The sequence below is a fragment of the Sceloporus undulatus genome, chromosome 1, assembly GCF_019175285.1.
Source record: "Sceloporus undulatus isolate JIND9_A2432 ecotype Alabama chromosome 1, SceUnd_v1.1, whole genome shotgun sequence".
NCBI lineage: Eukaryota > Metazoa > Chordata > Lepidosauria > Squamata > Phrynosomatidae > Sceloporus > Sceloporus undulatus.
Genome location: NC_056522.1, coordinates 309,699,889 through 309,725,398, shown reverse-complemented (window position 1 = coordinate 309,725,398; position 25,510 = coordinate 309,699,889). Strand labels below are relative to the sequence as shown.

Genomic DNA, 25,510 nt, shown 5'->3' with positions numbered 1-25,510 from the left:
TGGCAGGGGGGAGGGAGACCCCCAGGGGCCCCCTCCAGACCCCTGCCTTGCTTGGATCACACATTCCAAGTATGGCAGGTTTTTTTGTAAAAAAATATAATTAATCGATGAATTGTTAGAATGGCACGTAGTTGCTAAGCTATTCTAACGATTCATCAATGAATTGTATTTAAAAACAAAAAACAAACACCCATGTCACACCAACAAAGGCAGCACTGGGGGGGGGGGGTGGCATCTCTCAAAATCTGGGGAGGCATGGTAAACCCACACCCCTCTACCATTCGTCCCTACCCTCCAGCATGAATCAATTCTGATCTGGCATTCCCATTTACTGGACATGCTTCAGAATCGATTCTTCTAAAAAGAACCACTTTGAAACTACAATCAGGAAAACCCATTTGTTTTGGGGGGGTTTGTTTTTGTTTTTTGCATTTGCCCTACTTTACCGCCACTGAAATCGATTGAATAAGGATCAGAATCGATTTCAAGTGGGAATGACGGTTATATACCCCAATCTGTGATTCACTGAAAACTGTAGTGGAAATGAGCCCTTAGACTTAAGGTCCAAAACACACTGCGGAAATAACCCAGTTTGATACAGCTTTAACTGTTCAGGCTACATGCTAGGGAATTCAGGGAACTGTCATTTTTTTGTGGGACATTTAGCCTTCTCTGTCAGAGGGCTCTGGTGCCACAATAAACCTGGGTTTCCCTATGACTAAGCCAGGGCAGTTAAAGTGGTCTCAAACTGGATTATTTCTGCAGTGTTTGGGATTTTAAGTCTACTTCCTCAGTTGCATTTGGTGAGGAAGTAGACTTAAGGCTACGAAAGCTCATGCTGCCAACTTCTTTTTTTAGTTAGTCTCTATGTACAAAAGATACATATTCAAGTCTTAGGTATGGGGGTGTGGGAAGTCGTGTATATACACTTGGGGGGATGCAACAGGGTTTTGTTTTGTTGGTTAATGTTGTTGTCTCAGTTTATGTCTTTGGTTTATACTTTTCATGTATAAACTCAATAAAAAGTATAGATAAAAAAAATTAAAAAATGAAAAGAAAGTATAAAAGCAGAAATATGTGTGAGGAGATTCCAAAAGAGACAGTTGAGAGCAGTCAGGGGAGTTTTGACAGTTGACAGTTGGAAGAGTCAGTTGGAAGTCAGCAGGGAGTGAATGTAGACTGGTTGTGTGAATTGGCTGAAGGGAGAGGTCTCACATACCTCAGGTTGAATATTAGTACACCGGACCCTTGTTATACATTGGGGTTTGGTTCCAAGATCCCCCATGGATAACAAAACCAAGTCCCATTAAATATAATGACCTAGCAAAATGGTGTCCCTTATAAAAAAAATAGAAAATCAAGGTTTGATATTTGAACTTTATACTTTTTTGGAACATTTTCAAACCGTGGACACTTGAATCCATGTATAAGAAATCTGTGTATAAGAAGAGCCAACTGTATATGTTTGGAATTAAGACTGGAACTTGTTAAAGCACTGACTTTTCTACAGCATATAATAAAACACATTAATTCTCTTGTTATTTTGTTAACTCTGAGTCAGACTTATCTTCTTTAGCCCTAAATCAAGGGGTGGTCATGCTTACCGTAAAGAACACAAAACTAAGACACACACACACACACACACACACACACACACACAATGAGATCACCTGGAGACCCAGTCACCCCAAATCTAAAGGAGGATTCTGTTGAGATATCTTGGGTGAAGGTGAGAGTGGCAGGTATCCAAGACTTAAGAACTGTGGGGCAAGTCTTGGGAAGACCAACATCACATCACAGTTAGGGCTGTTCGACAATGGAATGCACTCCCTCGGAGGGTGATAGAGTCTCCTTCCTTGGAGGTCTTTAAACAGAGGCTGGATGGCCATCTGTCAGGGATGCTTTGATTTGGATTTCCTGCATGGCAGCGGGTTGGACTGGATGGCCCTGGTGGTCTCTTCCAACTCTATGATTCTATGATTCTATATATTTGTTGTCAAGTGGTGGGATTAAATGATTCAGTGAGGGGATTGAAAGATCCAGTGACAAGATCAAGTGATCCTGTAAGAAAAGCCATTTGGTTGAGAGAAAGCCAAAAGGAGATCTTGTGTGGGGACAGCAGGCAGAATTGTATCAGAAGTGGTGTGTTCTAGACAGTCAAGAGTAATCTCTGAGGTAACTGTTTTGGTAAAGTAGGGGACTACCAAGAAATGGTGAAAAGACCCAATTTTAGTACCAGAGGGGCGCTATGCAGTTTAAAAATGGTGATCCCTGAGATAAAAAAGCTGTGGTAACAGGGGATTACCAACAAACAGTTTAAGTACCTAAGAAGGAGGTGCTACCAAGTTTGAAATGAATACAGAGTAACCCCTGAGGTAAACGTTGTGGTAAAGTATGTGGAGCTACAGCCAGAAACCCAGTGAAACCACCCAGTAAAAACAAAGTTGTCAGACCAAAAATAAAAAGGGAAAGGTGATTTCTGAGGTAAATGTTTGTGGTATAGTAGGAAATCACCCTATTGATAAGAAACAGGCATAAAGTAAAGTGTCTTGGTTCTTATTAAAGTATTTCCTGAGGTAAAAGTTTTGGGTAAACGTAAGGAAATACTGAGAGTATGTCTCCCAAGATAGTAAAACCAACTTTGGAAAGCCCAGTTCAAGGGAAACAGCAGGTGGAGAACATAATGGAGATTTTAGACACTACCATACCAGAAATCATAGTGGGGAAGTATGGAAAATAAAAGAAATAATTGAACTAACTAGGCTAGCCTTAAGAGAGCAGGAATTCAAGCAGGAGGAGTTTCTCATGAGGTAGAAATGTATACGCTTGCCATAGGTTCACCATCACTGGTATAACATAAACTGTAAGAACTGGAGTTAACAGCCAGTTTAATCTCTACATTACTAACATTGTCAACAGTAACACTAATGGTTCCCTTCTGTTTGATGTAAAAAAAAATACTTCCTAAGTATTCCAAAGGAGATAACTGATTTATTTCAACAAATTTTGAGCAAACTTGTAATGATCTGGGGGTGGAAGAGAAGGAGCTTGACTTGATTAGGCTTGAATTAAGAGAACCGCAACATAAGAGAGAATTAAGAGGAAAAGAGTGGCAACATGAAAGAAAATTAAGGAGAGAGAGATATGAGAAAAAAGTTGAGAAATAAGAAAGATGGGAAGAGAAAGTGGTGCTTGAATTAGAGATATATAACATGAAATCGAAGAGAATGACATTGACAGCAAGTTTAACTCCTAAAAATACCAACATCAGTGTTTGCTCTTGCACTGATAGAAACAGAATTCCTAAAGAACAGCCAAAGACAGTGGCAAAGACAGTGATAAAGGAATGGAAAGTAGGAAAAGAAAGCAAAAGGAATGCCTACAGGACTCAACTCGATAAAATGGCATTCATAATCTCTATTTGGCATTCATTTACCATCAGTACAGTCATCAACTATGCACCATGGGTCAACAGCATCTGGAGAGGGGACCACTTTTGTGGACCGGATGGTTCCTACTTGCTGAGAGGGGCTAGACTGTACATAAAAGGGGCTGCCCAGCAAGAGCTACGTATGTGGACAGATGCTGTCATGAAAGAGAAAACCTGCTGGAAGTACCATCATGCGTACTGGACTTTGCTAAGTCAGTTGCTCTGTTGGAGATACCTGTATATCTGGGAGAGTTGTGCATGTGAATTTCAATTGTTTTGGGTGGGTTTGAAGAAAAAATTAGTAGTGTATATGTATCATTGACAGGCGTGTTGTCAATGTCTAACTTATAAAAGTCTCTACATGTAATGGTGGTGGTTGCTTGCCTTCAAGTCATTTCTGACTTATGGTGACCCTAAGGTGTCCCTAAGGCGAACTATCATGGGGTTTTCTTGGCAAGATTTATTCAGAGAGGGTTTGCCCTTGTCTTCCTCTGAGGCTGAGAGTGTGACTTGCTCAAGGTCACCCAATGACACTGTTTCATGGCTGAGCTACAATTTGAACATTGGTCTCCAGAGTCATAGTCCAATGGCCAAACCACTACACCACACTGGATCACAGATCAGGAAGTACTGTTTTGTGTATGGTGTGTGTTATTAAATGAAATGCATTATATAGGTGTATGTATGGTAAATAAAAAAATGAGGCTACGGTTTTGGAATGGTCTTATAAAGTTTTGTGTATGTCAAGCTGCTAGATCTCATTACTCTTCATTGGGAACTACTGAAGCAATGACTTCCAAAAGAGAGGCACATGAAGGAGTTGCTAGGCAGACTTGGCTTCAAGGCAGTGAATTACAGTTCAGAGAGGCTGTGAAGGGGGGTTGCAAAGGATCAGAAAATATATAAGTAGGAATGTATGTCTGAAGAGATTCTAACAGAGAGACAGTTGAGAGCAGTCAGGGGAGTTTTGACAGTTGATAGTTGAAAGAGTCAGCTGGAAGTCAGCAGGGGGTGAATATGGACTGGTTGTGTGAATTGGCTGAAGGGAGAGGTCTCACATACCTCAGGTTGAATATTAGTATATGTTTGGAACTAAGACTGGAAACTGTTAAAGCATTAACTTTTCTACAGGATATAACAAAACACATTAATTCTCTTGTTATTTTGTTAACTCTGACTCAAGACTTGTCTTCTTTAGCCCTAAATCAAGGAGTGGCCACATTCACTACAAAGAACACAAAACTAACAGACACACTAACATACAGTGACATCACCTGAAGACCCAGTCACCCCAAAACTAAAGGAGGATTCTGAAGGGGGGACCTTGGGCTGTGAAAGTGGCAGGCATCCAAGACTAAGAATTGCAGGGCCAGTCTTGGAAAGCCACCCTTCTACTATCCTCAAGTCATCACCCCCAACAGCAGCAATGAGATTCCTTCTTCCTTCCACCACCACCACCACCACTCAGCAGGCACAAGTACTTTATAGCAAAGCACTGGCTTCCAGCAACTTGTCATCTTCACTGCCTATGGATTTCTCTTGGAAATAAACATTAGAGGCAACTGGACAATAGCACTTTGCTTGGACAGCTGGGCATCTTGAAAAACAATTTAAATTCCACAGGATGCAGCCACAGCAGTTAGGGTGGTATCAAAGTACTGTGTGAGTACTTTGAGCCCTGGTGGTGCAGTGGTTAAATGCCTGTATTGCAGCCGCTCACTCACAAACCATAAGGTTGTAAGTTCAATACCAGCGAAAGGACTCAAGCTAGACTCAGGCTTGAATCCTTATGAGGTCGCTAAAATGAGTATCCAGATTGTTGGGGGCAATTAGCTTACCATTTGTAACCCGCTTAGAGAGTGCTTAAGTGCACTGATAAGCGGTATAGAAATGTACTTACTATTACTGTTGTATGTGTAGTGAGAATTGTTCTAATATACTCTATCATTCCTTTTTCCTTGTTGTGTGTGTGTATGTGTATGTGTATATATTCCAAATACTGAGACATACTGGTGCTGCTAATTAAATGAAATATCTAAGCTTTTAACCATCATATTACAAATAAAACAAAAACTATCTCTTACCCAGAAGACCCTCACAGAGATAAACTCGTTGGCTTGAATCTTCTATAGTTCTTGCCAGACTGCTGTTTTTATCTTTTATTGTCTGTTTCAAACTATGAGATTTACCCTTTAAAGAAAAAATGAACAACATGTAAAATACATCAGTTTAGCTGATATTTGTTTTCCTCCTCATTAGGTATTATAACTACCAAGATTATTCTGCAAAGGAAATAGTAGTCTTGTTCAGCAGAATTCCCTAGGTGAAAAACAGCCAAAACAAGAACTTTAGCCATTTCTCAACTTCAAATCAACTCAAATACAGTCAACCCTCCATATTTGCGGCTTTGATATTTGCGGATTTGATTATTCACGGATTTCATTAATATGTTCTCTCTAGGACTGTCTAGGTCCTCCAGTGCAACTCTGTGGTCAACTTTAACTAAAAGTTGCACTGAAAGACCGTTTGTAGCTACTCCAGTGCCATTCTATGGTCAGTGTATGTTGGACATTGACCACAAAGTTGCACTGGAGAACCTAGAGATTCCTAGAGAGGTGTCCTCTCAGGTAAAAACAGTGTTTTTGTTATTTGCGGTTTTTCCATATTCACGGGGGTCTTGTTCCCCTAGCCCTAGCGAATATGGAGGGCAACTGTATACTTTTTTCATTTGAAAAAACTCAGGCCTTTAACAGGGGTAGCAGAATGGTCTAATTAATAATAAAAGGTGAGTGTGCTTGCCACATATAGGGGCCCTGGTGGCACAGTGGTTAAATGCCTGTACTGCAGCCACTCACTCAAAAACATAAGGTTGCGAGTTCAATACTAGCCAGGGCTCAAGCTTGACTCAGGCTTGCATCCTTCTGAGGTCTCTAAAATGAGTACGCAGCTTGTTGGGGGCAATTAGCTTACAGTTGTAAACTGCTTAGACACTGCTAGTTCAGTATGAAGCGGTATATAAATGAAGCTGTTTGTATACATTCTAGAATTTTCAGTGTTAAAAGTATAAAATATCAAAGAGATTCTCCCATGCACACACAGTTAGGGGATATCATGTATTGGATAGCTAAACTGGCCCACTATTGCTGGCATTTCTTCCCAAAAGATTACTCTTTCCTACAAAATTTCCCTTTAAAATATGGACTATCATCATCCATGACCGTCAACAGCAGAACAAAACAGATTCTTACAAAGATAGAGCTAGTAGCAGAGTTTGTCTCAATTTCACTATCTGATACAGTGCCTCGTGATCCTGTTAGGTTTCCACCACTCTCCCCACCAAGGCCATCACCCGCATTGCTGCTCAAATCACTGTCTGCTCCTAGTGTCTCTCCAGAGCTGTTGCTCACCTGAAAAGGAAAAGAAATAGTCTAATAAGGTTTATGATTTATCATCCAATACACCACTGAGAACAAAGATGTTTCAGATCATCAGTTGAAAGTTAACTGTAATCTCAGTAATATCATAATTCCAAGCAAAATACAGTAGACTCTTGGTATCAGCTAGAGTTTGGTTCCAGGAACCCTTGTGGATACTAACATCTGTAGATGCTCAAATTCCATTACATACCATGGTGTAGTAAAATTGTGACCTTTACATAAAATGGCAAAATCAAGGTTCACTTTTTTTATTTGGGAGGGGTGAGGTGGGATATTTTCAGGAGGTGGATGGTTGAATCAAAGAATACAGAACCTGTGTATATGGAGGAGGACCAACTGTAATATGGGAGAATTCAAAGATATAGATGTGCTAGTCTGTAGAATCAGTATGTAGAGAGATCTTGTAGTACCTTTCAGACTAACTGAAAGAAAAGTTGGCAGCATGAGCTTTTTTGTAAACTAGAGTCTACTTCCTCAGATGCATTTGGTGGAGTGGAAAGCCAGGGATAGACCTGTATATGCCATTTGTGTGTGAGAATATAAATTCAAATTCAAAATCCTTTATGTATGGAAATGAAGTGGCAAGTCTGTTAAGGGTTAAAAGCCAACTAACACGAAATGTTTAGATGTGTGGTGACCATGAGCAATCAGTACCCGGAGGACGAAGCTGATGGGCTACAGCTGCTGATCATAGCAACAAGGTCATTCTACTGCCTGCGTGCAGGAAGCCTGAAGATGAACATGTGTCTGTTTAGACAAGGGGACAGTTTTCTGTGTGGGACAGGAAGAGGCTGAGTTTGTACGACCGCATGGCATTGTGCCTATATAAACTCAAGGACTTCCGGTAATTGTTGTGGTTTTTTGAGAGAGGAGTGGATTGTGAGTTCTGTATAGTAAAAGTCGCATTGGTTATTTGGGTTGCACTTTGTAAATAAAGATAAGCACTTTCGGGACTTGGCGTGTCTGGCTGTTAATCAGCAGAAGCCTGACAGTGAAAGCTGGACAGTTCCCGGTGACCTGCATTCCATCATTTCTGGAAGACATCCTTCTGCTGTTATCTTCGCTGAGGGCTGTGAACACGCTTCAAAGATTCGTCAAATACTCTGCTATACTCTGACAATGGTAATTGCCAGCAGTTGTTCACAAAGTCCAGTTTTAATGATGGTCACTGGTAAACAAAGACAGTGGAAACTAGCCTGTAAGTGAGGAGAACAGATGTGTGTGGCAAACAAAGTGATGTGATGAACAAGTCAAGAGCACACACACACACACACACCCATGAGAATGGGGGTTAGATAGTGTTGAAATGTGTGTAGTGTGCCAAGAAACCATTATCTTTGTTCAACCCATCAACAATGGATTAAGGGTATATCTCATATGGAAGATACAGTTTACTGAAGTGGTACTTCAAGGACCCATAAGCAGCCACTCATGCACTCACAAATGATGTGTGTGAGAGAGAGTGTGTACAAATGCAGTACAAAATGTATGAAATGGGATTATTGCATTTTTAAAGATATGTCAATTACCCTCTGGAAGTCTACAACACTGTAGCCTGAATATACAGGAGTTTGGTTAACATAATAATGACATCTTTACTTACTTAAGCACAATCCTGCGTGCCTGAATGGATCAAAATGAGGGGCAATCAAATCAATTAAAGCATTTGTCATTTGACATATTCCACAAAGTAAATTTAGATATTCATCATCTTCTGCATATAACTTTATCCTTACAATTAATAGTATCAATAAGCCCAGAAAGGAAAATATAATCATATAACAATACTATAGAAACGGATGTGGCATTCAAGCCTATTCGAGAACAATATGTGTTTTAAAATAAATGTGGAGAGCTAGGAAGGTAGTGTACCCCAGAGACATACCCATAGCACCTACAATGTACACAACTAGAAAGAGTGTATGCATCCAAACAGACCCAAAAAACAACTGACAAAGCCAAACCCCAAACATTCCGCTTTGGTCATGCCCTACCACTGTGCTAACTTCAGAATCTTGGCTTGTGCTTCGGATCATAACAGCAGGTCCAATGCTTGCCACAGAATCCAGATCGCTTTTCTGAAATCATCAATGAACAGGAAGACAAATAATTCACCACAGACTTTGTATATCTTTTTGGAGCTTTGGTCAAGATACTTAATTTGGGGCAACTCTATTATGGAAATGAAAGCCTAATGCTTCAGGTTTCCCACTAGTTAGAATCAGTAATACAGAAATGTGTATGGCCAAGACTATATCTTTTGAATTGCTCCATCCAACAATTCTCTTCATTGCCCCAGAGAGAGTAAACCATCTGTTTACTGTCCAATTTCCTCCTAATCTCTATAACTGCTGCTAGCAGTGGTTGGTCTGCAGTTAGACTGGTGGTTTTGAATGCTTGCCTACAGCATTTCTTCCCCTCAACTGGCTAAGGAATTCTCAGTTGCTATTGTTTTTCTCTAAGAATGCTGGAGAAAGGCAGACCATTTTTATTGGGTGCTATGCTGTATTTTCAAATATGGTCCTGATTAATTCTCCCAGGGCCAATTAAGACCCAAATATTTGTGAGCAAGGCAACATGTCAAGATACAAACATCCAATCATTGTACTTGGTTTGCTGCTTCTTTAGAAACCCTTCTGGTGTGTGTTTCAATTTTTTGGAGGGGGGAGGATTGGGGGGGAGAACAATTTCCCCAAATTTTCCCAGTTTTCTTCCAGGCCATCACCTCTCTAACTGTAGCACAGTTCCGTACCGCACTTCCACTCTGATTTGCAAACAGGCTCAGAGTTAACTTTTGTTTCTCTTCTCCATTCAATAGCTTCCTGTCTTAGCTCTACATACTGTGATCTATCTACAGTTAGCTGCTTTGCCCTCTGCACCACCAGCACCACTGAAACACCAGGACCAATGGTGAGTTGCTGCTATAGTTATATCAAGCAGTATATCGTGACTACAACTAAAAGCAAACAAAGAATCTCACAACTCTTTTACTCTACTCTGAGGAACAACTACACTCACCTGGGAGCTGGAGGTTAAGCTAACACCACTGTCTGCACTAATCTGTGATTTCTTCTCCTCTGTCTCTCCCAAATCAAAGAAGTGTTTTGTACCTTCTGACCCTAAATGGAGGGAAAGAGAGACATCTTATTAATGTGAAAGAATATGAAAGAATCAGAAGGCAGGTAATTGCTCTAGTGTGTGGGCAGAACCAAGAGAGAAACCAGAGCATCTTCTTCTTTTTTATCAGTGTCATAAAACAACAATATGGCCCAGTGCAACTGAGAAGCAGACTGGCTGCCTTAAAAGACTGTTCATTTTAGGGATGTGGATGGGAAAAGACAATACAGGCATTAAACAGGCTCTGGTTAATACAAAGCATGCTGAATAGTCACCACATGACTCTGGAAAGCCACCTCTTTAGCTCACAGATGCCAGATTATGATTATGATTATGATTATGATTATGATTTGTCTGTGTGTGGGGGGTGCTGTTGTTGCTGTTTGCTTGAGAAGGAAGTTAATTCTTATTGCTCAACTACTAGATCTAATATATTACAACCAGCAGCTGATCCCCCACCCCCACCCCATTTACTCAGTGACACATAGCAAGACCAGCTAAAGCCAGTAGTAATAATTTGTGTGCCACAAATAAGAGATTTAGGTGGGACATTTTGTCACAGAGGGCAAAATAGCAGTATTGCAGAGACACTATAAGGATGTAATGAATGGCTCTCCAGAGTTTGCAATAACATAGGTGAAGCAGTGAGTGTGAGTTTCAGCTGCTGTGAAGGCATGCATTCTTTACTCTTCCCATAAATACAATAAATGCTGAAGATATTTATTCTACATTCATGCAGTTCTATATTTCTTTACCCTCTTCTGATGAGATGATAGAAAGAAAACTGATGGAAGGAGAGACAGAATTAGGAAGGATTTGGAAAGCACTGTGCAATGGGAGTAAGGAGACAGGAAAAGGATACACTACAGACTACACAGGTCACCATTAAGCGCTCAGAAGGGAGAAAAGACTGAGCACAATGCGTCTGCCATAGCCATATCTGCCAACTGTTCCATAGCAGGGACACATGACCAACAGTTGGAGGATTTTTTAAAAAATTAAAGATCTGAGATTTATACAGGTAATGTTATCTGGTAACTCTGTGTAGAAAATACAGCAATGTCTTACCACTAAATATGGTGAGTTAGGAGATCTAGTGGGGTAATATGTGATGTCTAGTTCTAGTAACAATACCAGAAAAAGTGAAAAAGTACAAGGTAGAGAAAGAAAAATACATAATTTGTGGATGAAGAGGATTATTAGTGCAGTTTTTGGACCAGCATATTATTCATGAATAAGAAAATTGTTTTAAAAGTTGTGCAGCTTATTCCAAAAGTCCTATGACTGGCTTGTATTTCCACAAATCAGTATTTTTATAAAATGTATTTGAAAGAGTGTGTTATACAGAACATTCAAGATGTAACTGTCACTAATTCTGTAGTCTTAGCTTATGTATTCAAAGACACAGCCATGTTAATCTGGAAAATCAGTATACAAAGGGATCTTATAGCACCTTAGCATATATATACAGTATTAACATATATTTCCAAACATATTAGCACCTAGATGTCTCCAACTGTGATGTCAGAGATGCTTTTGGGAAAGTGAACGTGAGACAGGAAGCAACATTAACGAAAAACCTTTTATCAATCCAAAATGTTTTCTATAAAAAGAGGTTTTAAAAGATAAATTGATTTTGAAATTGTTCCACCTAGTATTGTATAAAGACAAAGGTAGTCCCTTGACATGAATGTCTAGCCATAACCGACTGTAGGGGTTGGTGCACATCTCTGTTTCTAAGTCAAAGAGCCAGTGTTGTCTGAGTACTGCTCTGGTGGTCATGGGGCCAGCATGACTTCACAGAATGTACCAAAGTGGTACTTATTTATCTACTTTTGAACTGCTAGGTTGGCAGAAGCCGGGACTAGTGACAGGAGCTCACCCCATCATGCAAGCACTCAGGCCTCAAACTGCCAACCTTCTGATCTTCTGATCATTAGAATTGGCATCTTAATCACTAAGCCACCACATCACTCTAGTAGTGTTGTCTAGTACAGTATACTATCATGGAATTAAAATGTGGATTTAAATGGTACTGTAAGAATATTTCTGCATCTGTGAATAACTGATTCAGTTATACATTATGAAGTTTCAATGGATATTTAGTTTTCATGGCATTGATGAAAACAATACAATGTGCATACAAAAAGAAGGTCTTTCCAGATATTTTATCTATGTGAATTAACTAAAATATACCTCTATTAAACATGTTAAAATGTCACTTGTAATCAGTTAAATTGTTCCCTACTACCCAGTAACTGATGATGATGAAAACATAAACACCTTTAAATTCTTGATCAGCCTATGCAACAAAAGTCCATACAGAGGGGAAATACACATGCAGATTTTAACACTGGATGCACTCCTATATACCTGGGAGTAAATCCTCATCAATGTACTGGTTCTTACTCCTAAGCATACACACCTAAAACTGCACTGCAAAGCATGCACATTGTGCAAACAAGTTGCTTCCTTTGCATTCACTTGCTCATTTTCTCCAGAACAAGGGCCACTTCTACAAAATCCAATTTTCAAAATATTTTGTTAAAAGAATAAGGAAAGGGCATTCTGTGTTTCCTATCTGGCAATTTACCTTAGTAAGCAAGCTTTATTAAAACAGGATGAGAGGGTTCAGATGCTTCCAGCTGGTAATCTAGCACAATCTTTACCTTGTAAAATTAGATTCAACACAACCTACATATCCCTGAAAACAACATTCTTTAGAAGAATCTTGGAATAATAAAGAATAAACCTGGTTGAATTTACTTTATGAATAAAACAGGCATCTTTGTTGAACATCTGGTCAAATGTGAATGGGTGAAATCAACAGCCCCAACTAAAGTAGACCCACTGGCCTAAATACAATCTAGTCCTAGCTAGATTAGACCTGCTACATCTAGTCTTAACTAGATTAGACCTGTTATTGTAACCTGCCTTGAATTCCATTGCAGAGAAAGAAGGGATATAAATCCTGGAAATAATTAATTAATTAATCAATCAATCTATCTATCGGTGGAGATTACATAAGTATTGACTTGCCAATTTCCCATTGATTTTGTTTACTCTAGTAGGGCCTGAAAAAGGTTTGAATCCAATTTAACCAGGGCTGCACTCATACTTTACAACAGTGACACTCTCTTGATTTGAATGGTAATGAGTTATAAAATCAACTTATTACTTTATTTAATCATAAAATTACTAAATATTTTAACAATATATTAATATTGTCAGGGATTTGAAGGGTTAAAACACAGCACACAGGGAAATGCTTGATGTGTGTGTGTGTTTGGCCTTGAGCATTCAGCAGAAGGACATGTTTGATTAGCACAGCTGATGCTCATTGGCTCAAGGACACTTCAGTGTCTAGGTGCACGTAGCCATGGATGATGAAACCACCTGGCTGGATTGCACAGGGGACACTTGTCATGGTTACACACAGGAACTCACTGGGTTTGGGAGACCACATGGTCTGGAATCTATATAAACCCAGGGGTTGCAAGTGATAGCTTGTGGGTTTGTAGTAGGAGTTGGTTTGGTATGGTTTGGAGTTTGGAGATCTGTATTTGTATTATAGCACTATGAATAAAGAGCACTTCGGGGACTTTGCTTCTCTGGTGGTTTATCAGAAGAAGTCTTGCATCGCTTTGCTGAGTGTCCCCGGCGGTTCCTGCATTGCTTCAGTTCCTGGAAGACATCCAGTTGCTGTTATTTCAATTGACTTTGGAGCCACGCTTCAGCTTCTAAAATTGCTAGTTCTGCTACAAAGGTCTAATTTAACCCCAGGACTCGTTTGAGTTGCTGACAGTGGTTGTTGGACCCCAGCAGTTGTGCTGACAAATCTAGCCTATAGTGATCTGTGAAAGTGAAAGCCATGACTTAAGTTGCTGTCTTGCAAATTTCTTCCAGGAGAGTGTTAGTTGAAAAAGCTTCTGATGTGACCACTAACCTAGTAGAGTGTGCTGACATGTTTTGTGGTCTGGGAAGACTAAGACTATTTGTAGGCCAAAAAATAAACACTTTGATCCACCAAGGTGGTAGAATACAGTGACATAACCATGTTAGTCTGGAATGTCAGTATGTACAGGGATCTTGTAGGACCTTTGACTCAACATAGTTATAACTGACTTTATCACCTCATCACCATATCCACATTTTTGTATTATTATGGCTATTCATACCATCTGATTATACAAGATCCTTTGATCCACCAAGTTGGAGTAGTAAGAGACACCTTCTTGCATAAGGAGGCGGGTAAAAAGGAGGCAAAGACTGTTTTCAATCTCCTAAAGGGCCTGATATGCTTGATGTACAGTTTCAGATCCTGCCTGACGTCCAGTTTATGCCACTGTGTTTCTACAGGGTGGAGTGGATGAGGGCAGAAGGATGGTAAAACGATGGGCTGTGAGTTATGGAATGAATAATTTATTTTAGAAAGAAAATTAGAATCAACACAGCAAGTGATCCAGAGAAAAGGCTGCTAGCTTTGAGACTCCTGGATGAAGTGATTGCTATGAGAAAGAGTACTTTTTGGACAGAATTCAGAGTAGGACTGTCTTTAGGGGTTCAAATGTAGATCTGGAGAGGGCCTTTAGTACCTTATGGAGATCTCAAGGAGGGAAACAGTGAGCTATCAGGGGACTGAACAGAGAAATTCCCCCTTAAAAACTCTTCACATGTGGACGGGAAGAAATAGGTTGCTCTTGGCTGATAGATAAAATGGATACCAAGACAGTAGTTTGGTGCCATAAGGTGTGGGTTTAAGACCTCAGTTGAGGCAGTCCTGGAGAAATTCTAAAATTTCTTTAACATCCTTCTGTTCCCCTGACAAATCAGTTCAATCAGTTCCAGGGATGGGAACAAGGTATATATTTTGTCTGAGACCCTTTTCATAATGGAAGACCATAAACAATTGACAAACTAACTTCAGATTTAGAGCCATGAAAGGCTAGTTAGTTTCATCTCCATCAGATAATTGTTTGATACACAAATTAAAGGAAATAGGAGGACCACCTAGACCACTTACCCTATTTGAGGCATGATGTGTTCCCCCCTCCCAAAGCACCAAAAGACTAACATTTTTAATCTATAACTGTATGAGTGATAACTCTTACTAAAACATCAGTGGCATAGAACTAACCTGGGAAACAGATTTGAATCTTTCAATTCCCATTTCTAAATGGACTACAGTTTGGTCTTCCACCCCTTTTAAATCCAGATCAGCATTGATTAGAGAAAACACCTCGAAAATTATACACAAGTGGTACAGTGTGCCCTTGTCTTATGCAGGGGATCCATTCCGGACACACACACACCCACACGCTTAAAGTAAATTCCACGTATGGGCATGCCATGGATGCACATGCCATTTCCTGCTTGTCGTGCAGTTTTCAGCATAAGATGAAAGCTGCGTATAGGGTGACCGCATATGATGTGGGTGCACTGTACTTGACTCCAGTGACGCTAACCAGAATGGTTGAAAATGTTTCCTCCAAATGTTGGCATGGTTGTAATGATAACAACACATTTCTACACATGTGGCTAGACTGCCCCAAAATAAACACATTTTGGCAATTGGTACTTGAACAAATTTCATTACCAACCAAAAAGTAAAATTATGTACAGAAATGCTTTTGTTATCAATATATGTAGACACAAACTCAAATTTGAAACATAAACTTCTCATAGATTTCCTCATTACAGCAGCCTGTGTAGAACTTGCCAGATGCAGGAAAACAGAAGAGATATCTTTAGATTGGTGATGGGAAAAGGTATGGGACCTGTGGCTACTTGAAAAACTGTCTGACAGAATGGCAAGTTACGCAAGACAACCAAAATCAGGACCTTTCATAGACAAATGGTTCCCATTCATTGACTTTATAAACAAAGACAGAAACAAAAGAAGACAACCTCCATCTCATCTGAACCTTTGGTTGGACATTCTGGACTAGATTTACACAAAGACAGCACTGGACTTTAAAATGACCACTTACATTGAACAGAACCCAAGAAGGGGACCCGCAACACAATTCTAAGTTGTGAAATGAATTGTTTTATTTTTCTTTATTGTTGTTATATGTCTTGTACATAGTTGTGAATTTATAATAATTTTTTTAAAAATAAATGTTAAAAAAATCTCTAACACTTGCTGTGGATGGCGAAATTGATTTTCTGTGAGACTATCTGAGAAAAGCTTTCCAGGTGGTCTCATATATCCTGAGGGTGGAATCTTGTCTGGATGCCAAAAGTGTGATTACCATCTTTTTAGAATAACCTGCTCTCAAATAAGACCTCTATTCAGTTGCTAGGTGGAGCCAGTCTGGGTGGAGAATGGGGCTTTGACTGAGGTAGAGGTCAGCTCCTTAGAGCCTAGCACAAGTAAGATGAAGAGCCCTCCCTCCAGCCCATTCACCATAATCCGACTTCACAGGGGGAGAGAGGCAGGCCAGTTCCATCGGGCCTAACCCAAAGTAAAATGAAGAGCCCTCCTTCCATCCCATCTGGCATGGCCATGGCCCCAGAGGGAGAGACGAACCAATGAACTTGATCCCTTCCCCATGACCATTCCCTTATCCTTTTGTGTCATGTCTTTTTAGATTGTAAACAGATGGGAGAAACAAGGCCTGTAGGGCCAATGGGGAGCTATGAGAATGACTTTTGCTTTTTCCTGCATGATCTTCCTGAAAATCAGGGGTGTCGGAAGGGACACATATAGTAGGCCTGAAGACCAGTTCATCTGAAGGGCATCCTGGGGGCATGTCAGAATTCTGTTCTAAATAAGTGGGACCTGGTGAAGTCCTTGGGGAGTTTGTGGTTTGTGCCTGATGCAAATAGGTCAACCTGTAGGACTCTGAAGTGTCTTTAAGGGTTATGTGCAGGGTACATTCCCCTGGATCTAGACTATGGTGACTCAAGAAGTCCACTTCTTGTTCAGAGAGCCCTGAATATATTGTGCTGAAATGGAGAGTACAGTCTCCTTTGCCCAGGAAAGGAGCTGATGGGCTTCCTTGTGTAGGGAGATTGTGCAAAAACTTCCCTGCCTAATCAGGTATGACTTTTCAGTTTTGTTGTCTGTTCAAAGTAGAACATGTGATCTTCTGATGGCTTTTTGGAAGCGAAGGAGTAGTGCAAATCTGATGACATGAAACTCCAACCAACAGATACTAAAACTAGTCCAGACTCCTCGAGATCAGAGGGCCTTGAGTTGAGCTTCCCAGCCCAGGAAGCTAGCATCTGTGATGAAAACTACTCTTGGAGGGTCTTGTAAGGAAACTCCTGTGTGTTTCTCCACCAAAGGAGGGGAAAAACAGACTTCTCAGGTCAGACAAATGCTCATGATGTGAGGTTTGGCAATGAGTGTCTGAAAGGTAAAAGGACCCACTGTAGGGGAGGAGAGTGGAACTTTGCCCAAGTGGGGAGGTGAATACAGAATATAGTTTAAGTCTAATGTCTTTTCTCTTTCAAACAGGACAGCTATTTCTTTCTTTCTTTCTTTCTTTCTTTTCTTTTCTTTCTTTTTTTTGTTTTTTTGTTTTTTGTTTTTGGTCTCATGGAAAAGGGGGCAATGCAACCCTTTCACTTGTCTTTTAAAGACACCTAAGTGAACTAGCCTCTGAGTTAGGGAGATGAGACTTTTCTGTTTGTTGACCACAAAACCGCGGGCTTCAAGAACAGATTCTAGAGCATGTCAAGCTCCTAGAAGTGAGACTGTAAAAGGATATCGTCTAGGTATGGGAAGTTATGGATGCCATAGTTTTAGGTGGGCCACAGGGGCAACCATTACTTTGGTGAACACCTGAAGAGCTGAAGCCAACCTGAAAGATAGGGCTTTGAATTGATAGTGGGAAGTCTAGTAACAAAAATGAAGGTATATGTGTGATGAAGTATGGATAAGGATATAAAAATAAACTTCTGAAGGATCTTTAGAGAGGAGGTGGTCCTCCAGAAACTCCTATATTTTATATACTTGCTTACAAATTTAAGATCCAGAATCAGGCAAACTCTGGCTCATTTCTTGGACATTGTGAATAGGATTAAAAATACAATCCGAATTTTTTTTATTTTGAGGGACCGGTTATATGGCCCCTAGATCTAGAAGCCAAGTGATGACCTGAGCAAGGTTCTTTGAGAGATTTTTGGAAACTCAGGAAGTGGGGCTTTGGTTTTTTATTCAATTCTATTTGGAAGGGGACCTTTGCTTTTTGTCCTTAATGCCCACTGATCTGACATGGAAAGGGACCAGGCTTTTGTGAAATAAGAAAGTCTTCTGTCTTGGGAGGTGGGTAGTTACAAAGCTGATTGATTTCTCAGGGACTGGTTCCCCAGGAGGGGGTTCTGCTTGGGCCTCTGTGGGAACAAAAAGCTAAAGATTTATAGATTTTAAGCACGGCCTTGTGTAAGGACACTGCATGCAGATCCTGGTTATCAAAAATATATTGGATGCAGAGCATGACTGCTCTAGAAATAAAGGATGCTGTGGAGGTTACATGAATGGGTGAGGGCAGAGGCCTAATGGGAAAATAGAGCAGAGGCCTAATGGGAGCACTTAAACAATATGTCTGCCTTCTTTTCAATAAGAGTCTTTCAAGGATGTTTATCCTTCCTTGAGCGCTAAGGCATTTGTTAATAGTTGCACAATTGGCCCATCTATGAGAGCTGATTTGAGTAGACTCATAGCTCTAACAAACGTAAATATAGTCGCCCCACAATTTTCTCAGGGATCCATTCCAGGACACACACACCCTCCTGAAAACGGAAAATCACTGATATTCAAGCCCCACTGTCTTCAATGGCAGTGTGCGCCCACAGGCGCATGGAGAGAAAAGATGGATTAGCTTAGCAACAGAGGCAGCCAATCACGAGGCAGCTGCCCTCAGCCAATGAGATGCTGGCAGGGAGAGATGGAAAGTTCCGCTGTGGCAGTTAAGAACTTCAGATAGGGTTCTGTTGAGTCCAGTGAAAGGACATAGTTTTATGAGTTCCAGAGGGAAACTGAAGTTTAAGTCCAGTGTGAGGGGCTTATAACCTGATAGATCTTGCTATGTCCAGAGAGGGACAGTTATACTTAAAGTCTAGAAGTGAGGGACATAGGAGTACAGTCCAGTGTTGAGGGACTTCTTATACACACAGAACTTCAAGAGGGGGAGTTGCTGTGGGGATATTTAGCCTTGGTGGCTGATATAGGTTTAGGAAAAGAACCTAAAGATAAGGACAGTGTGAAGGTCCTGAATATAAGTTTGTTAATTACAGGAGAGAGTGTGGAGAAGTGAACTGAATCTATAACTAAATAAAATTTAAAAAACACAAGTGCCTAAATCCATGTTTATCTGCTATCTATTCAAGTAACACCTGTTTAAAGCAACTGTTTTAATAAAGTTCAGTTTTTATTTTAATTAAAAGCTTGTTGTTATTTTAAATACCTCCACGTTAACATTATAAGGCCTTTTGAAACAGAGTCTTTAAAAGGTCTGTCTTTTCAGAGTGGCACATCACATATTTTGGTGGCAGCGATGGGATAAAAAGCCCAGGGTGCTGCCATCAATGAAACTTAGTGGTAGGACATAAAAAGTGCTTCACAGTGCGTGCCACAGGAGCACGTCCCATTTTGTCCCCCTCCATTTGCCGCCCACAAACAGGCAAGGAACATGGACTCCAAGTCTGCAAAAATGGAGGGGCGACTGTATAGCTTTTGTGCTACATTAATGCCTTTTCAACTTTGTGTGGGGTTGACCCACCCTCTGTGAGGCTGAAGACACAATCCACACACATGGGTGAATCTTTCATGCCAACCAGTTCAAGCAGGATCTCAAAATTTTAATCATTTCAACTGTTGCCTCCAACCCCTCTCTCCTCAGTTTTTTTTCCTGCCTTCTCGACCAGTCGGATAACTTCCCTCTCTCATCTTAAATAGTCTATTACCAGTAAAAATTTAAAGGTAAAGTGAAAATGGCATTAGAATTAGGAAATAAGAAAAGATAACAAGTAGAGTTAGAGGAAGTCTTGAAATGTGACCATCTGAAAATCTAACACGTCAAGCAGGAAATGGCTCAGCCACGTCTCAAACCTCCAAGACTATTAGTAAGCAGTTTGCTGAGAGCAACAGTGTAGTACTGATAAAAGATTTAAGCATTTGGCGTGGAGAGCAACAAGTATCCAAGTCTGGTTCAGGGTCATTATTGAAATGGCTCTGGTGCGTCTCAAGCCTCCAAGACTACAAGTAAGCAATTTGTGGAGAGCAATAGTGTACAGTCATCCCTCCATATTTGCGGCTTTGATATTTGCAGATTTGATTATTCACGGATTTCATTAATATGTTCTCTCTAGGACTGTCTAGGTCCTCCAGTGCAACTCTGTGGTCAACATTAACTAAAAGTTGCACTGAAAGACCATTTGTAGCTACTCCAGTGCCATTCTATGGTCAATGTATGTTGGACATTGACCACAGAGTTGCACTGGAGGACCTAGAGATTCCTAGAGAGGTGTCCTCTCAGGTAAAAACATGGTGTTTTTGTTATTTGCGGTTTTCCATATTCACGGGGGTCTTGTTCCCCTAACCCTAGCGAATATGGAGGGACAACTGTAATACTGATAAAAGATGTAAGCATTCAGCCTGGTCAGTGACAAATATCTGAGTCTGGTTCAGAATCGCTATTGAAGAAAATATTCCTCTCATATGGTGAGAGTAAAATCTTGCCTCCATAGCAGCCGTTAACTCAGAAAACAAAAAGAAACAGAGGTGGAGCAGAGCATTAAGGTGAAAAAGCATTAGAAACAGTAAGAATATTCCATTTTATCTTACTAGTTCATTAAAATATATGGGAAAGATGCAACTCACAAGGAAGCTTTTGGTTTCAGAAAACAGAGCTGCCCCACAGCTCGAGTGGTCAGTGGTTAGAACTGGTTTTTTGTCCAAATTGGTTGGTGTCTGGTCGGCTCTCAAAATGGCCACCCTGCTACAAACAAGTGCATGAGCATGATTTCTGAGATGGCTACTTAGATACTGTGCAAATCTGGAATGGCAGCAAGGACGTAGCTAGGATTTTAAGAAGGGGGGTCCAGACTAAGTGCCACCATTACAGTGGACCCTTGTTATACGCAGGGTTTGGTTCCAAGATCCCCCGTGTATAACAAAATCCATGTATGCTCAAGTCCCATTAAATATAATGACATAGCAAAATGGTGTCCCTAATAAAAAATGGAAAATCAAGGTAAATTTATACTTTTTTGGAACATTTTCAGACCGTGTATGCTTAAATCCGTGTAAAGAAGGGCTGACTGTATAATGGGGCTTGGGTGTGTGGCGCAGCAGCACACACCATTCATTTTTCTATGGAAGGGGGTCTGGACCCAAGACCCCCCCCCCCCCGGCTACGTCCCTGATGGCAGGTTAGGTTTCACGGCTGTCTAAGTAACTTCACCTGGGAGACCTGTGGAAGAAATGGTAATCTCAACTGCCTGAGGAGAGGTGGCTGGGGAATTTAAAACAACTTCCTCCTCTATCTCCATAGCCTCCTTCAATTGTTCATCAGTGCCAGCAGAGGCTGAAGTACATTCAGGCTCTGCTGACTGGGTCCTGAAGTGAGTTCACCAGCTTCAGCCTCTTTCAGGTCAGAGGCAGAACTAAGATCATCTTATAAAAGATTAACATTCCCTTCTGTTAAAAGAACTGCCCAATCTACAGTGGCAGCTCCAGAGGAGCTTGTCACTGCAGTGACAATTGTGTGAAAGTGCATGTCTTTACAGCTCCCAGGAGATGCTGATAAGAGCTCTTGCATGCCTCATACATTTGGACACGTTTGGGAACTGAGGGATTCCAAGGAATGGAGCTGACTTTAGATTTAGTTTTAACTTTCTCCATCCTTACCACTACCGGAGAAGAGTCTTCAGCACAAAAGGAGGAGGCACACAAGGGAGGAGAGAGTACTCCTCTGCACGTATTGCGTCTGCAGAGTCCCGTCCAGCAGAGCTGTTTAGGGTGGTGAGGGAACTGACACAGGTTCCACCTGTGCAGAACCCTTTACTTAACCCGACAATGGCCTGCTGTGATGCATTTAACAACTACTTTGTAGATAAAATCTCTCAGATAAGAGCCGACTTGGATGCCAGAGTTATAACAGAATCAACTGATGAGGTGTCCAGCAACTCCGCTGATGTGGTTATACTGGATCAATGTCAATCTGTAAGTACTGATGACATGGACAAGCTCCTTGGTAGAGACAGGAAAAGAACTTGCCCTCTCGACCCTTGCCCTTCGTGGCTGACCGTCCAGGGGGGAGATGCCTTGAGGGTGTTCTTAAGGGACATCATCAATGCATCCCTTAGGGAGGGTTATGTTCCATCTTGTTTAAAGGAAGCGGTGGTTAGGCCACTCCTGAAAAAAACTTCCCTTGACCCCCTGGATATGAAGAACTACAAGCCAGTCTCTTTACTACCATTTTTGAGCAAGGTAATCAAGAAGGTGGTTGCTCTTCAAGCTGTCCTGGAGGAAACCAATTATCTTGATCCATTTCAAACTGGCTTTAGGACGGGATTTGGAGTGGAGACTGTCATGGTTGCCTTAGCTGATGACCTTCGTCTGGGCATCGACAGGGGTAGTGTGACCCTGCTGGTGCTACTGGACCTCTCAGCGGTGTTTGACACTATAGATCATGACATCTTCTTGAGAGGGTTAGGAATAGGAGGCACTGTGCTCCAGTGGTTCCGTTCCTTCCTCTCGGGCAGATTCCAGAGGGTGGTGCTCAGGGACAGTTGCTCGCAAAGGAAGGAGCTTAACTGTGGCATCCCACAAGGCGCCATCCTGTCCCCGATGCTTTTCAACATTTACATGAAGCTGCTGGGAGAGATCATCCAGAGGCATGGGGCAGGGTGTTATCAGTACGCTGATGACACCTAGATATATTTCTCCATGTCTCAGGCTTCAGCTTTGACTTCAGATAGCTTCTGCCTGTCAATGACTGCCTTGAGGCAGTAATGGATTGGATGAGGGGAAACAAATTGAAGCTGAATCCAGACAAAATGGAGGTATTTACGGTATCAGCTCCGAACCCAGGTATTGGGATACAACCTCCAGTCCTCAAAGGACTGTTTTCGCAGTCTGGGGGTGCTCCTAGATTCATCGCTTCACATGACAAATCAGGTGAATGCGACGGTCAGGAGTGCCTGTTATCAGCTTCGGCTGATACGCCAGCTGCACCCTTTCCTGGAAGTCAGGGACCTTGAGACTGTAGTACATGCACTGGTAACCTCACGCCTTGATTTCTGCAATGCACTCTACATAGGGCTACCCTCATGCTTAGTCCAGAAACCTCAATCCTCTTTTTTCCCCTCAAAAAGGGGAAAAAAGAGGATCCCAACAATTATCGTCCAGTTAGTCTGACATCAGTACTAGGAAAGATTCTGGAGCAGATCATTAAACAGAGAGTCTGTGAACATCTAGAAGGCAATGCCATAATCACAAAAAGTCAACATGGGTTTCAGAGAAACAAGTCATGCCAGACAAACCTGATCTCTTTCTTTGATAAAATTACCAGCTTGGTAGATGAAGGGAATGCTGTGGATATAGTATATCTTGATTTCAGTAAGGCCTTTGACAAAGTTCCCCATGACATTCTTGCAAACAAGCTTGTAAAATGTGGGCTAGACAAAGGAACTGTTAAATGGATCTGTAATTGGTTGACCGGCCGAACCCAAAGAGTGCTCAACAATGGCTCCTTTTCATCCTGGAGAAAAGTGACCAGTGGGGTCCCACAGGGCTCTGTCCTGGGCCCAGTGCTATTCAACATCTTTATCAATGACCTGGATGACAGAATTGGAAGCATACTTATCAAATTTGCAGATGATACCAAATTAGGGGGAATAGCTAATACCCCAGAGGACAGGATCAAGATTCAAAATGACCTGAATAGACTAGAAAGCTGGGCCAAAGCTAACAAAATGAAATTCAACACGGAGAAATGTAAGGTATTGCACTTAGGGCGGAAAAATAAAATGCACAGATATAGGATGGGTGACACCTGGCTGAATGAAACTACGTGTGAAAGGGATCTAGGAGTCCAAGTAGACCACAAGTTGAACATGAGTGAACAGTGTGATGCGGCAGCTAAAAAGGCCAATGCTATTTTAGGCTGCATCAATAGAAGTATAGTGTCTAGATCAAGAGAAGTAATAGTGCCACTGTATTCTGCTCTGGTCAGGCCCCACCTAGAATATTGTGTCCAGTTCTGGGCGCCACAATTCAGAAAGGACATTGAGAAACTGGAGCGTGTCCAAAGGAGGGCGACAAAAATGGTGAAAGGTCTGGAAACCATGCCCTATGAGGAACGACTTAGGGAGCTGGGGATGTTTAGCCTGGAGAAAAGAAGGTTAAGAGGTGATATGATCGCCCTGTTTAAATATTTGAAGGGATGTCATATTGAAGAGGGAGCAAGCTTGTTTTCTGCTGCTCCAGAGAACAGGACCCGGAACAATGGATGCAAGCTACAGGAAAAGAGATTCCACTTGAACAGGAGGAACTTCCTGACAGTAAGGGCTGTTCGACAGTGGAATGCACTCCCTCGGAGGGTGATAGAGTCTCCTTCCTTGGAGGTCTTTAAACAGAGGCTGGATGGCCATCTGTCAGGGATGCTTTGATTTGGATTTCCTGCATGGCAGGGGGTTGGACTGGATGGCATGATTCTATGATTCTATGAATTAGTTCAGAACATGGCAGCCAGATTGGTCTCCGGTACATCCAGAAGAGACCATATAACACCGATCTTAAGATCACTCCACTAGCTGCTCATCAGTTTCCGGGCCCAGTACAAGGTGTTGGTTATTACCTTTAAAGCCCTTAATGGCTTAGATCCAACCTATATTCGGGACCACCTCCTTCCATATAATCCTCCTCGCACACTTAGATCCTCAGTAAAAAATAAGGCTGTCTACGACTTCCCAGAGGACCTTTTCAGCTGTAGCTCCCAGACTGTGGAATGGCCTACCGGATGAGATCCATCATATTACCACTGTAAATAGTTTTTAAAAAGCTATAAAGATGGAGCTCTTCCGGCAGGCCTTTCCTCAAAAGAATAACTGAATGAGAATGCAGGAGCCACACCCAGAAGCATGTGTACCGTGGTTCAAGTTTACTAAAACTTTTCAGTTCTAGAATGTTTTGAGCATAGCCTTGTGTAAATGTAGAACTGCAATTGTACAACACAACATTCTAACCACCTTTTTTTTTTTTACCAAAAGGTAAATGACACTTTGAAACGGAGAAAAAAGAACAGAAGGGTATACTTAAGCCTTCTAAAACAGTCCATTTTGTCCTGAAACTCCCTCTATTTACAAACATGTATCTAATATTGCCTTTTATCTCTACTCAAGTGGTATTAGAAACAAAATGGTCATGTAAATATATTTATGTAAAATCACATCTATGATTACACAAGATATGGCAAAGACACAATTTCTAACTACTGTATTGTGTATTGCTAGCAAATGTCTATTATTATGGTCTCTGTTATGAGCACTGTCTGGACAATTCACTCTTCAT

At 41.2% G+C, this 25,510-nt stretch overlaps 1 protein-coding gene across 1 annotated transcript in view; it reads right to left on the bottom strand.

Annotated features, from left to right (window-relative positions):
• Positions 1-25,510, bottom strand: part of MADD (MAP kinase activating death domain) — a 143,460-nt gene that overhangs the window by 40,149 nt on the left and 77,801 nt on the right. Inside the window, exons 22-26 of the mRNA XM_042459775.1 lie at positions 9,886-9,986; positions 8,862-8,945; positions 6,679-6,837; positions 5,505-5,620; positions 2,909-3,062 (exon numbers count right to left, since the gene is read on the bottom strand). Coding sequence (XP_042315709.1) covers positions 2,909-3,062; positions 5,505-5,620; positions 6,679-6,837; positions 8,862-8,945; positions 9,886-9,986 — 614 coding nt within the window. The remainder of the gene's footprint in view (positions 1-2,908; positions 3,063-5,504; positions 5,621-6,678; positions 6,838-8,861; positions 8,946-9,885; positions 9,987-25,510) is intronic.